This window comes from Catharus ustulatus, chromosome Z (assembly GCF_009819885.2).
Source record: "Catharus ustulatus isolate bCatUst1 chromosome Z, bCatUst1.pri.v2, whole genome shotgun sequence".
NCBI classification, from domain to species: Eukaryota; Metazoa; Chordata; class Aves; order Passeriformes; family Turdidae; genus Catharus; species Catharus ustulatus.
This window is the reverse complement of record NC_046262.2, coordinates 31,522,953-31,537,857: the sequence shown is the minus strand read 5'-3', so window position 1 is coordinate 31,537,857 and position 14,905 is coordinate 31,522,953. Positions and strand designations below refer to the sequence as shown.

The 14,905-nt window shown below is 37.4% G+C and overlaps 1 protein-coding gene across 1 annotated transcript; it reads right to left on the bottom strand.

Annotated features, from left to right (window-relative positions):
- Positions 1-2,123: 2,123 nt before the first annotated feature.
- On the bottom strand, positions 2,124-12,804 carry TYRP1 (tyrosinase related protein 1). Its single transcript, XM_033085748.2, has 8 exons — positions 12,637-12,804; positions 11,727-12,198; positions 8,581-8,903; positions 7,089-7,293; positions 6,060-6,227; positions 4,533-4,712; positions 2,977-3,123; positions 2,124-2,430 (listed from the first exon to the last, which is right to left on the bottom strand). The coding sequence occupies exons 2-8, from the start codon at positions 12,103-12,105 to the stop codon at positions 2,225-2,227; spliced, it is 1,608 nt and encodes a 535-aa protein (XP_032941639.1). The 5' UTR covers positions 12,106-12,198; positions 12,637-12,804; the 3' UTR covers positions 2,124-2,224.
- Positions 12,805-14,905: the final 2,101 nt, after the last annotated feature.

Genomic DNA, 14,905 nt, shown 5'->3' with positions numbered 1-14,905 from the left:
AGGAACTTCTCCACACCCAGACATAGTTCGAGTACTGCAAATAGTGAACAAAGGCAGGTCTTATGAGACTGTTTCAAGAATGGGTCAAGCACACAGTTCTCCACTTTTCTTCTCTAATTCCTGTGCTTGCTGTCCCTTTTATTTTGTCTCTGTCGTGAAAATTTACTTTACTTCTTTCATTTAGATGTGGCAGCTGTAACTAGCAGGCAGTTGTCTTCAATCTCTGACCCTCAAGACTTGTGCCCTCCTCAAAGCATGACTGTATGCTTTTACGTTAAGGACTGAACAGCTTTAATGACTAACATCCTCTTCTCAAGATCTGATTTTGCCTTGCTATTTTCCTTCTCCTGTCAAGCTTCTATATGTTTTTTTTTTTTCATCCATAGAAGTAAAATCATTTTAGAAAGTGTTTTTTCTCATGTTACAAATGAGTCAAATGAATCACAGAGGTAAAAATGTGCAAGGTAAGAACATTCATCAGATCAGCAACAGCTAAGAATAAAATCCAGGTCTCTTGACCCCAATCCAAAGTATGTTGGATCACCCTACATTAATCCATTGCAATCAATAAAGTGTATGACTTGTTAAGTTGCTAGTCAGTACAAAAAAAAAAAATAAGGCAGGAAAAGGCATTGAAATTGGAACACAAACTGCTACTTGTATATGTGAAATAGTTAGCAGCTAGACTGTAAGTAAAAACAAGAGCACAACGAAGATTTCATGTTTCTAACTAACTGTGCCTAGGCTGCTACAGGTGAAATTTTTCTTTCTCTGTATCAGTTATGTGTGTAAATTTTTCTGGCTCTACCCAGCTCATGCTTGGTAAAGCAGATTGAGATGACAATGCATCTTCCACTTGCCTAGCCAAGAGTACTTGTCTTCCTGCTTGCATCATTCTCAGTGTATGTTCTTGCAATGAGGTGCACGTGCCTTGCGCACACCTGGTACCCACTGAAATCCCTGAAGTTAGTATGGCATGTGACCCTTACTTATTACTAGTAAGGTAGTGTCTAGGAGAGCTGCCTCTGACTGAAGGAGCTCAGTCCGAGTCACTTGCCATTTTTGTGCAGTTTGGCTTAGGCAGAAAGAGAGACAAAGGACATCTTGATGTTACATTCATCTAAAGTTGAGCACATGGTATGGGATTGATAGCCTGAAACCAGGAACATCCCTGTTGTCAGCTAATGAGTGTTAAATTAGATCCAGTAACACATCACAGGAAGACAATCTGATGATTTATTGGTACCTATTTAGGATGAGAGAGAGGAGGTGAGGCTTGAAGCCAGATTCCTCAAGCCCTACCTCAGGCTGTAAAGGCAGGTGTTGGTTTGTTGCTCTCCTGTTGGCTTATGTTGAATCAATTCAACAACCACTGCTTAAGGCTATTTTTCCAAGTCTCTTCTACAGCCTAATGCCTAGGGCCTTCTTTCAAAGTACAAGAGTGGGTTTAAATTCCAGCATGAGACAGCTGAAGCAAAGTCTCTCATTGCTGGGGAGAATGCTTTGCTATGGGGATAGTGGGAGAGAGGAAAGGAGCGAGAATATAAAAAGTAGAAATAAAAATTAAGCAAAGACTGCTGCCAACTGTCCTTTCAACTGGATCCTCTTCCAGGCAGCTGTGTTTGAACACCCGTTAGAAGTGTCCAAATACTGGAGTGGCTTTGATGTTGAATCTCTTTTCACAGATCCACTTAAAAGCAGCAATTGGTTCATGACTATATTTTGTGAATAAAGTTAGATTTCAAATATACTCTTCTCCTCACAATTCTATTGTGCCTCTCTGTCTGGCATGAAGCCTATTTTGAAACACATTCTGCTCATCTAGCCAAGGTTTTACTTGTATTTCGTATTCTCCTTCTGTCCTGTTCTAGACTTGACCTTTTCACAAAAGTACCTCATAAAACAGTTCTGGGTATAAAGGTTAGATCAAGACAGATGACATTGGCTATTGGCAAGTTAACTAATGTTTGCCAGATTTTACAGAAATATGCATGGGAAAGGCTTGCAGGCGACCCTTATAAGATTCTGTTATAATCAACATAGAATTAGCATTGCAAAGATGACTTACTGATGCCTAGGAGTGATGAAAGGGAAACCTGAAGGAAACATATTGAGACATATGACAGTTTATGCTTTTTATTTTAAAGCGGGTGGATGACCACCATTTGTGAAATAGAGCAAAAAGATCCCCAGTTTCAGACAGATGCAAAAAAGTGCCATCTCTTCAAACAACAGACTGGCTTGGTGTTGGTATGCCATCATAATCATCTGAGTAGTGCTGATACTGGTCAGTAAGAAGAGGCTGATGCAACTCATCCTTATTTTTCTTGACACGTACGATACATGCAGCAGCAGCAAAGATAATTGCAACAAGAACCAGTGCAGTCACTATTGCAATAGTTATCATCTCTGTGACACGGAGAGCCCGACCTATAGGAAGGTAAACAAAAGGCAAAGATATTAAGAGCAAATGTCAAGTATATGGACAAGTATCAACGGTTCAGACTGAAACTCCGCATTTGTCATTATTCACTGAGCTGGGAAGTAGAAGTAATTCAAATTTTGTTTGATAACTCTTGTTCAAAAATGTGAAAAGATTTAGTCTATCTTGCTCCACTCTAAAATGTGTTCTGGACCTTTCTTCTGCCACCCTCTTTGTGAGGATTTGCATTCCCTCTAGTGAGTTAATGAAGCTATTTGACATAGGAATAAGGATATTCTTCAACGTTAAGATCCAAATGAGAACTTCTCTTAAAATTAGGGTGGGTACAGGGAACTTCATGCTGGAACAATCTTTGACCAGTAGCTATACCAAATCTCAAACAAACATCTGGAAAGTAAGGTAGGAAAGGAGAAAAAGGTCTTTACAAAACCAGCAAATATTGTTGGTGAAATTTGAATAAATTTCAAGAGACAAAGATATGAAGGGAAAAAAGAGAATAAAAGGAGATTAAGTATTTAGGCTTCACAGTTTACCTGGCCACTCGACTTCATAGCTGTATCCCAGGTTTTCTGGTGCAGTAACAAACATTTCATTATTGGTTACTGGAGGCCAGAAAGGCACCATGTTGTACTGTCGGTTGTGTCCAATTGGGGCATTCTCCAGTGGGTATGTTGAGATATCTAAATTTGAAAGTCAAATCAAATTTCTGTAAATAAATTCAAAATAACTTGCACTACTTCATTCCCCCCCACCCCACTCAGAGCTTTGAGTACCCCAGGATTCTTTTTCAGTTGCTCTAGAAGGATTTGTTTCCTAGGGTGACAGATACAAAGCAGAGTCTCTGTGCTGTCCAGAATCAAGGCCACTAATGTTATCTCTGGTTTTGAATACAAATCACCAGTACATTTTTTAAAATTCTGCCTGTGTTGTCCCTTTTATTTCTTCTCATTTGGATAAGGAAAAATATGGCAAAGACTTTTTTCTACATTCTTGCTTTGCCTGATTGTAGCAGTGATGAACAAGATGACAGCTGATATAAATTCCAGTGGAATTTTTTTGCAACATTGTGCTAAATCAGAAGGAAGTCAGCTGAATAAAAAAAAAAAAAAACAAAAAACAAAACAAAAAAAACCCCCAAAAAAACCCCACAAAACAACCCAAAAAACCCCCCGAAAATCCCCAAACCAAACCAATCAAACCAGCAACAACATCATAACAGAAAGAAAATACTTCGTGGTGAGATGATACCAAACCTTGTGATAGATCATGTAAGAACCACAAGGGGATACAATTGCTCTCTGAGAGCTATGTGGGAAAATTCAGTGAGGCAGATTGTGGAAGCTGCACAAAGAAGTCTCAGTTGTGCAGCAACAGCTGTCTTCTGTAGAAGAAGGAAGAGGAGTATAGATTATCGTAAGAGAATACAGTTGCTGCATTGTGCGGAGGAATACAATTGCTGCATGATGCACAGACATAAGGGTTAGACTGAATTCTCCCCTACTGATGTTAGTCTCCTTTTTTTTTTCTTTTATTTTTTCTTTATTCCTTTCAAATCCTTCATTCTGTTCATCCTTTCTCCCTCTTTTTCACTTTCCCCTATATTACTTTTTTCGGTTCTTTTTAGAATTAAAAAACAAGGGCAGAAATAGTAACCATCCTTTGTAAGTATATGGAGATGATTATGGAATGCTGGTAGTATATCACAAAGGTGATAAAAATGAAGGTGTATGGCATCTGTTCTTTCTTTGGCAAGAAGAAACTAGTTTTTTACTCTACACAACAATGGAATGTCCTCCCAGGGTTACAATGTCTTTGCTCTATGGAGACAGTGTATTCCCACATGTTGTTTTCTTGAGTTGTGCCTGCTGTCCCTGACCAGTCCCTTCACAGAGAGTGATCTGCAATTGCATGTCAGTGGGGTGAGGAAGAGAGCTTGCTTGGTACTACTTTGTCTTTGTTAACTATACTAACTCTTAAAATTCAAATCCTCTCCCTAAATTTAGGGGCATCTTGCTGTTCCACAAGAATTTGAATTCTTATGACTACAAAGACTGACAACCACCCATCCTAACTCTGTCCTAACACTTACCTGCAGAATGCCGTCTCAGCCACTCATCAAAAAGAGCATCTGTGAATGTGTGCAGGAGGACAAAAATGGGGTCATTTGGTGATAAGTGAGTTTGCCCTCCTGTCCCATTCAAAAATAGATGAGCCAAGTTATGAAGACTTCGAACTGCTGGGTCATACTTTCCTGAAGGATCACTGTACCCTGAATATGCAAAGAAGAAAGCAAAAATTCCAGTGAAGATTTTGTTTGGTAGCTGCAGTCTCAGATTAATACTTTTTTTATTTTTTTTTTTTTTCTTAAAACAAATGAATAGCTAATTCTCTACCTCCAGACATTTGAGAAATATTTCTGGAATGCATAATTCTCAGCTTAAAATAGCCTTTATAAAGGAGTGGTGCAGATGTGGACTGCAAAACTGCTGGGTTCTACCTCAAAATGGCCAAAGTAACATCATAGCATGAAAATAGAGGTATCTATTCATGCCCTACATATCTTTCACCGTACTTAAAATAGTTGCATGAGTTTTCTATCTGCTTACTAAAGCAGGTGTATGTTGCCACTTATTCTAATGAGCTATCTGTTAGGTTTCCATACATCACTTCCATGCATACTGGGGAACACATATCAGAAAGCTTCATATGCTCTGATATTGTTTATTTTTTCGGTGAAGATAGACTGTAGTTTTGCTTGTACCCAAAACCTCATAACCCTCAAGTCAGAAGTTAGGATCTAAAGCATCATGAAAACTCCTACTCTGTTCAAGTTTTGTCCAATTGTTCCAGAGAGGGATACATACATTTAATTTTCTAAAGCTGCATTTGAACACCTAGTTATTAATAGGCAGTGATTTGAACTGTCACTTTTTAATGTTTCCGTGTTAAAAGCTCTGAATTATTAAGGTGTAGAAGAAGTTGTTAGGATGCTATCTGAACAGTATCAATCAAACCTTTAGGCTCTTTTCTCTGTTGGGGGCATGTGTGTGTTCTGGTGTCAGCAACTGAGAGTTTAGTTTTAAATGTGTAGAGCTTATAGAACAACAGAGTTTTATGTCCCAGACAGTAGGGCTAGCATGTCTAGCAGTAAATCCTATTACTATTTCAATACCATTACACTAAGTACTACCAAAGCTTTCAATTTATTTTGCTTTCTTTTATTTATTTTAATTCAGATACAAGAATAACTGCTAGAAGCACTTCTTTGCTTCATTTGGGGATGCAGCAACATCAATCCACAGGCAAGGAGTGTGTTTTCAACAAAGGAAACTTAATAACTATGTGTCAAGAACCTGAAGTTATTTTCTACTTACTATACCAGCAGCAGACTCTTGAGTCTTTTGTGCGTTTTAAGGCACATAAGCTATGGCTATAAAGTAATTTACCTAGAGCTTATTTCTGCTTAATAACGAGCTAATACTTAATGCTAAGAACAATATGTTCTTTTTTGTCCAATTGCCTGTCTCAAGACTCATACTTCCAACAGGAAAAAGTGGCAAGTCTGCTCCCTGACTTATCTGGAGTTGTTCCAGGTCTTTTTATTTGCCACGTTTACCTTCTACTGTGTTACGGAAACTGTCTGTTGAATTGGAATAGAAGGGAGGAGTGTCAAATACACCAACTTCCAAACACTGAGCAACATCCTCAGGCTCTGGGAGACGCTGTACCATAGGTCGTGCAACATTCCCTGCAGGATTTCTTCGGATGGGACCACCCTCAGTACCTGGAAATAGAGAGAAGAGAGAAAACAAGGTGCAGAACAGTATGTCACAGAATGAAATGCTCTCATGATTGTATGATGGAGAAAAAAAAATCCCTCACAAATAACATTTACACTGAATGAACTGGTCAGTTCTTTATGTTGGGCAAAGAATTCTCATGGGGCCCTCTGTTCTGGATTCTCTGTTCCAGGACGTAAAAAGTCATCTAGAAGCTTCTTTCTGAAGTTTGTTCTTCTCTAAGTGATTTAGGAAAATTTCCTGCAGATTTTCCATGTGATTTCCTGATGAGACCTAGGCCAAGGTTATTGCTGATGTCCTGACAGAGTTGCTGGGGAAAAAAATACGTAAATGACTAATCCAATATTGGGCGGTTTATATTTTTTCCATTTTCATGACAATGCTTATATGAATATTTAAGAAATTGACTGTTTTTAAAAAATTATTTTAATTTGGGTAGATATGTCAGAATCTGGTATTACATACATTCAAAACATGGCCCACATAGTTATTATGGGGATTTATTGGGTGTTCTCATTTTAGGAGCAGAATGCCATGAAGGTGATAAGTGGAGTAGTCAGAAGAAAAATTAAGCTTCAATTAAGAAATAACACTGCCAGATTTAATTATTTATGATGCAAGAGATGAATTGCATAAGAAGGGAAGGCAAAGCATCTAATCTTTCTTCTGCTACAGGCTCCTGAGAGTATGTATTATCTCAACAGACTGATGAAAAATGGATCAAGAATGTTCAAAAATTAGTTTATGACCTTTTGGCTGGAAAAAGCTGCTGCAATATAAAGTATTATATTTATTTTTTATTAAGAAGATTTTCTCTCCAGATATCTTTCATCATTCATACTTACTGTTACAGATGGTTCCTAAGGTTTCATAATCTTCTACATTTTCACATAGCACTCGCCACTGAGAGAAGATTGAATTCTGGCTTATAAGAGAGACATCAAAATTGCTTCTAGCTCCCATCAAGTCATCTGAGCAGATATCACATGTATTTTGCCCTGTTGCAAAGTTCCAGTAGGGCAGTCCAAAAGTAGGGTCCTGTAGCATGTTCTAAACCACACAAATATGGTGTTACTATGTGTGTGACACCGACAGGTATAATATTTACTGCTAGGAAAATGCTAAGAAACAGCTAAGTACATCTTAGTAAAAGTCAGAATCCTGCCTTATAGAAGAGAAGAACTCTATGGAAAATTCATGTAGAAGCTTTAGGTAGTTTTTTTGCATTGATACCTTTGTTCAACAGAACAGATAGCTGTACTACAGAACTGAATCATGGCTCTCCCCCACTAGCAAGTAACTCTTCCATGAAACCATATTGTGAGCAGTAAGAAACACAAATTAATACTGAGGTCCCATTTCCCAAATATTTTTAATGGCCTGTCAGCAAGAATAGCTTTTGTAGTGCACATAATAAGTAGGTAACTGTGGAACTGAAGGAAATGTAAAGAATAGGGATACTGGCTTTTCCAATTGGCATTGTTTGGTTCTAGTGTGGGCTGGAGTTGAACAGTTCTGGAGTTAGTGAGGCAAATTTGCTGTGACTAATGATCAAGTCCACTGACATAAATAGGAATATATATCAAATCACAGACAGATAGAACTTTTCAGGGCTTCCACATAGAGAAATGCCACTGATGACAAATGTGTGTCTTGGAAGGGAGTTTGTGCCTCAGCCTGATGTAAAGCAATTAAAGCTAGTAGAAACACTGAAGTGATTTCAGACACTATTTAGTCCTGACCTTGAAACCTAATTCTTGCTTTTTTAAGAAGATGATGGTCCATAAAATACTATACGCATTTTATGAATAGGTCCACATAAGAGAAGGAAAAAAAGAGAATAATTGATTTATGGAACACAGTATAACAACAAAACACTAATTTCTATAACCAGTTACACAAATTAAATATGATTCTGAATCCCTAAGCCATCTCTGTTATCACTTTCTTCAGAATTTCGGCTGCTTTCTGCTGCTTTGATTAATGTTATTTAAGAATAATGGCCTTGAGATTAAAAACACCACTGAAAATAACATTGTTGGTCCAATAAAATGTCTTATATCCAGAATAAATCATTTTTCCAAGAGATTTTAATGGAAATTTTACATTTTCTATTGCTCTGATTAAAATATTACATTTAACATCTCTATAAAAGTGACAGTCTGAAGCCTAAATGCACTCTATTAAATTTAGTATACCAAATGAGTTACTGAAATGGAAGCAGAATCATTTCAACAAGTAGGGAAAGCTACTATCATTTTTTGCCTGTTTTAATATGAAGTTTTTTAGCTGTACAAAACATAGCACGAATACCAGTAAACATTACATGAGCTTCACCTGCATGTCTCTTTCAAGCTGCAATAGATGGTACCTATGCCATGTGACAAAAGCTGGTCCCTCATGAGAGAAATCCACTCCTCCAAAACTCTGCTGCCCTGCACCAAGAAAAGTCTTCCTGACAGAATAGTAATGAGACCAAACAAAGTAGTTATAAATGGAGATATTTTCAAACTGAGGTGTGTTGCCATCCGGTCCAAAGATTTCTTCACGTCTTCGAGTGGCAATAACGATGTCAGGGTGGACTGTCACCTTGGCCTGGTGTAAGGCATTCACAAAGCGATTCCTTTCTTCTGCACTTAGATCCAAAAGGTTCCTTCTGACTGTGATAGTGCAGAAAAAGCAAGTTACCAAAGTAATAGACACTGAAGTTTTATCTCACAGAACTTATTTATTGTGTTCCTAATAATTCTAGGTAATTCCCGTTTTCTTCAAGTATTCACCCTTTTTTAATTGGGGAAACTCCCTGAGCATAAATGGAAGATGTTATTTATTTTGTAAAAAACTGAAATAAATTAAAATAAAGGCCCAATCCTTTACATTTTAGTACTCTTAGGAGTACTGTTACAGATCATATTTCCATCCTGCTAGACAAAAGACGAAGACAGTTCTTTGTCATACAAACCTTTCACAAACCTTTCAGAACTTCATCCAATATACTTAAGCTTTCTTGTGGTAGTACTCTACAATAAACGAGCACTATAAACCAATTTATAATAATCAGAAACTCTCAGTTTGGCAATTTAATGAAGAATTAATTTTTCTTATTCTTGAACCTTTGTAGGAAAAATGGCAGATTCACCAGTGAATTATTGTGAATTTCACTCAGTACAGTATCTCTTTAATCTGACATTATCTCTTATTTTGTCTCTTATCTCTTAAACCTGACATTATTAAAAACTGCCACATATTAGATCATTTTAGGAGTTATCTCAAAATAATGAAAAAATGTCTTTGTCCACACATAGAGAGGGAAACAAGGAAGAAAAGGGACTTGTTGAAATAGCAGTATTCCAGCTAGAAGAACTGAGTTCCAATTACCTCAGTCCTTCTTTCACATGGTCTGAGAAAATTTCAGACTTAGTTTAGACTAAGATGAAGATAGAAATCCAATATTTACTTATTGTCATTATAAAAAACATTAAAAATCCATTACTCATTGTCCAAATTAGTGATAGATTATGTTGATACAACAAGTGACAGATCTTCAATGTGAATCTATATGAAGAATAAGAGTGAATTATGTTTCACTAAAAAAAAAAAGACTCTGTGAGGGATATTTAACTTTGGGAAGTTTAAATAAAGTCTTTCCTGAAGCATGAATTTCATCCAAGGACTGTGTATCCTGAAACATACTGTTTTGTTCTGCAGAGCTGAGCTGCCACACTAGCTCTCATCACTGAAGTTCTGTGGTTTTTGATTTTGTTCATTTTTTATTGGTTGGTTGGTTGGTTGGCTGACTGGTTCATTTGTGGTGGTTTTTGTGGTGTTTCAGGTAGAGAATTATAATTGTCTATATAATTTTGATTTACATAGGTATCTTAACATTTTCATTTTTAAGTATGTGCCTGAACCACAATAAAAAATCATGATTATTATTAGAGTTAGTCATGAACTGAGAAGATATGACGACATTAAACCACATTTTACAGCAATTTAGTATGGATATGCAAACAGTACTCCAGTAATTATTTCTAAAATCTGAGCAGATGGGGCCAGATCTATGAATGGGCGAAAGAGATAACATCAATGTGAAAACTTAAAGCATAATAAGAAAGTAATTTACACTCTTTAAACTCATATTATCATGCATGATATATCTGATATATTTGGCATTTTAATGCATTTTAAAGGATTTAATGAGACGAAAGTAAAAAATGGTCTTGTACATTGTAGAAAATAATCTAAAACTGCTGTTTGTCTGTCACTAGTTTTATGTTGTTAAGTTTGTGTGTTAACATTTATGTCTTGATTATTCTTCATTGTAAAATAGAATAGGCCAGAATATTAGAGAATGCAATCTGGCTTAGCAGACCCAATTAATGTAATACTTTCTGTTTTCTGGCTTAGTTCTTGAAGCTCAAAGGATGAAAAAAAATTTCAAATGTCTTTCCCATAGCCATCAATAAATTATTATTAATGAATTGTTGCTAAAATTTTGATTGTTAAGTGGTGCATTGTTAACCCTTATTGGAACATGGTCTTACATTAATTTCACCCTATTCTGGTGAAAATGACAGTGCTGGTTTCCGTTTCTGCAGAAAGAAACGCTGCATATTTGTGCTAGACACCTCTTGTCTAACATATCAGCAAACCCATTGCTCATTTGGGGGGATTATGGATTTTATAGGATTTCAATAACATCTTTGAAGTTAAAAGTGTTTAAATTTAAAAATGAAGACTGAAATCTTGTCCATTCAGATGGTTTTCAGATGAGAACTAGCCTGTTTTCTTTTTAAAATTGCCTATAGCATTCAACATTTTTCCAGTCTTGCAAGGATTTCATATCCATTTAAAAAAAATTCAAGATCCTGTCTAGTGTTATGCTAGATTTAACTAAAACTGGAGTACTTAAACAAGACTTACCACATCCTGGACTGAATCATTTGAACAGTCCACAGTCATGATTAAGGTTTTAAAAAATATTGACAGCAATAAAGACAGAGAAATTTACCAGAAAAGGTGCATAGTTTAGAATTGCATTATGGGACTTTGAATTAAGAGAAGTTCTGTCACATTTAAAATAGTTATGAGGTATTAAACATATGGAGGTACATATTATTCCCAAACACACTCACGAGCACAGGTGCATGCCTGTAGCATTGTTTTACTCTTAAATCCAAATAATATATTTTTTATATATATAGACATTCTATATAGATATAGTCAATTTTTCAATGGAATTTCATGCATTAACTACAGGTTTCTTTTCTTCCTTTTAATGGATAGTGAGTATAAGTAATTTATACACATACTGAACAGCTCCTCTAGCATCTACTTTAATAACCTCTTTAGCAACATACCTAAATAAATGGAATAAATAAATAAATATAATGGACATTTTGTGCCTTGAAGAGCACAACTCCACTAGGTACCGCGCGCACCGACAGCGAGCAGCTTTCATGCCGTACTTCTGAGGTCCTTACCTATGTTGATCTGCTGGCTGCAGGTGGGTCCAGTCCAGCCGGGCCGGCAGGCCCCGCAGTTGTGGCCAGAGAAGTTGCCATTGCAGCGGCAGGTTTGGTTGAAGAAGCGGATGGGCCATTGCTCGCGGTCATCCCGCCCGTCGTGGATGTACTGGGGGCCATGGGGCCGCGAGTCCACCGTCACTGGCACGCACCGGCCCCTGCCCGTGGACACACCACACCGGTCAGTGCCTGGCCCAAACACGGGGAAATAGTCTGGGCAGCACATGCCGCTCCTCAGGGACTCCACGGTTGCACACTGTCGGGGGAACTGAGCTCCAGCTTGGCCCCACATGGTGAGCAGTAGCAGGGAAAGGTGGAGCAGCATGGGGATCCGCATGATAGCAGGTCAAGCAGAGCCGGCTTGTTCCCAGAGCTGGCTGTCCACCCGCAGAGCTGGTTTCCACTCCTGTCTTGGGACACCCAGCTCCCTCTGTTGAGAGAGGCAGAAAGAGAGAGAAAAGGCAGAATAAAAACAAGTGATACAAATCCCCCTTTCATCCCAGAAAATTCCTAACTCTATACTTCTGCCTGAAAAGGTGAACAGCTCTCACCACAGACACGAATGTTCTCATTGTTTGCACAAAAGATAGTAACTAAGGAGATCTAAATTTGCTCATTAACTTCTAAATCCTTCCAAAATGCTCATTCCTATCTTGCACTTGCCAAACACATTTACTTCACTACCACAAACTTCTAAAACCTGTCTAAGGCAGCAGTTTTCAAAAACTTTTTTTCAGCCCTCCTTCCCTCCCCCAGCTTATGCCTTTTCTGCACTTAACTAGTGTATTTTGCTCTCCCCGCTATTTTCTTGCTGTTCTCCATGCCAGCTGTAACATAAAGTGAAGCTATACTTTTTCATGCATTGTACCTGTTTCTCTTCCTGATACCTCTCCACTGCTGAGATCTTGTTCTATCTCTGCACGTCCTGTGACTGTCTAACCTGAAATAAACACTGCTAATTTCTCTCCTGGTTCAGTCTGCTTGCTAATCCGTCTTGTACCAACACAGTATGGCTTGGCCTCACTCTCTTTCCTCTCTTAATCCCCTTTCTACTTCAGTGCATTTCTCTGGACTTTAAGTACTTGAACAGCACATGATTTCTTTCATGCTTATCTCCTTGTGATTTTACAAGTTTTAGCAAAGGTCAGAGACAAATACTTGAATTCAAAACAGAACAAATGTGAAGTTGGGTTTTTGTTTGGGTTTTTTTTTTTTAATTACTTGCAAAGAAAGGTTCACTTGAAAACAGACAAAGAACAGTGGGGAAAATCACATTTAACATACCCTTAGAAAAAGTTCTTAAGATGGCATTCTCAAGATCGAGCTGAAGTAAGTGACTAAGCAATGTTATTTATAAAATGAAACACTCCAGTTTTTAAACTTACAGCTTTCAGTTTAACAATTTATTTGATACTAAAATAAAAATACAATGATTGTATTGGAATGTTGTGAAATACTAAGTTCTGAACCAGTGCTATGAAGAGTAATGAAACAATGAAATTGACAAATCTCTTAAATAATAAAAAAAAATGCTTCTTTAATCTTTGCAAGGATGATTTCTGCTGCTCAAAAATGACCTTATTCAAGTTGTTAGTCTCTTTCTTAGCTTTCAATAGGGATGGATTTCAGTGAGGTGGAGATATGTCAAGTGAGGTGAAGATATGTCAAGAAACATCTTAGCTGGCATCAAGACAAAATATTAACAAGTTTTCTGGGAAAAGGTTCAATCACACTGTAACTGACATCAAGCAGAAAATGGATTACATACTCTTTCTTCTTCCCTATATGCAAGTCATAATGTGAGAGTGCACCCAATTCTGGCAGAACAAAGAAGCAGGTTTTTTGTGCCTTTATTCTTGACAACCAGCCATGTACCAGAGCAGATGAACCTTGCCCTCTGTGCCTTGTATAACTCAACATGCTTGATTCAGGGTAGCACCTAGATTTTCAGTATACTTCTCTGTCTCTTTAATTCATTCTCCATTTACAGATAGGAATATTTGCTAATCCTCAAATGAACCTCTTTTCTATTCTGACTTCCACTTCATTCTCCATTTTATTCTGTATTCTCGTTTTTACTAACTTATTCTGCTTCTTTCCAAGATTAAACCTTTTCTCTTTGAACATGTCTGTTGGGACATATGACACAAATTCACTGTTTGCACATCAGAAGGTAAACCAGAACTGGTAAAAAAACTCTTGAAATTTTATCCGAAAAGAACTTAACATTCAAAGAAGAAGCATACAGGTTTTAACCATGAATATTTAGCAAATAAGGCAAATTCATATTAAGCGTAAAGGAATAGATGATACTGCTTAGACAACACTCCAGTAAAACAGAGCAAACAGACGTACTGACTGGGGTTTCCTGAGATCATAAAACTTCACCTTAAAACAGTGTACATAATTTAGACTTTTTGTAAACCTCTTGCCTAGAAAACACCTATGAATGTTTCACAAAGAAGATGCACTGCTGAGGATTGTGTCCCTTCTTTCCCTCCAGATGTTCCCTCGCATTTCCTGTTGGAAATCTTGCTGAACCATTAGGTGGAATGCAATTCTTTTTGTATATTTATTTCTGTATTCTTGCATTAGAGATATTCTTGTGTTTAAAGACTCCTGCTCCCCAACTGTGCCTGGAATTATTTGATCTTGGGGATTATCCAAATGCACAATATCTATGTTTCTGTGTCTCAGTTCAGAAAGGGCTTGTCTAGAAAAGCAGGGTAGTGAGGAAGAAGTCAGTGTGTGAGCCCCTAGCTCACTAAATTGCCTGTGTGGACTAAAAGACCTGAAAAGAGAGTTATTTAATATGCTCTATATTTGCATTATGCCTTGCATCATTCTCTCTTTTTTAAACACTAGTTCTTGATGCTGAGAACAGAACAGGTTTAGCTGTGGTCTATACTCTAAAGTACTGGAGAAGGTTATAAAAATCAAGCCAGTTCTATTTGTGCTTGATAAAACCTGGGGTACCAGTTCTGTCTCACCCCATGCCATCAGCCCCACAGTCAAACACCAATTCACTGGGAGCTACCTAGCAGTCTTTACTGAAAGTTGGAATACAGGCATCTGCTTGTTTAAAGTATAAGAACACAGTATTCATTCAGAATCCATTCTTTAACACATGAAAAGAC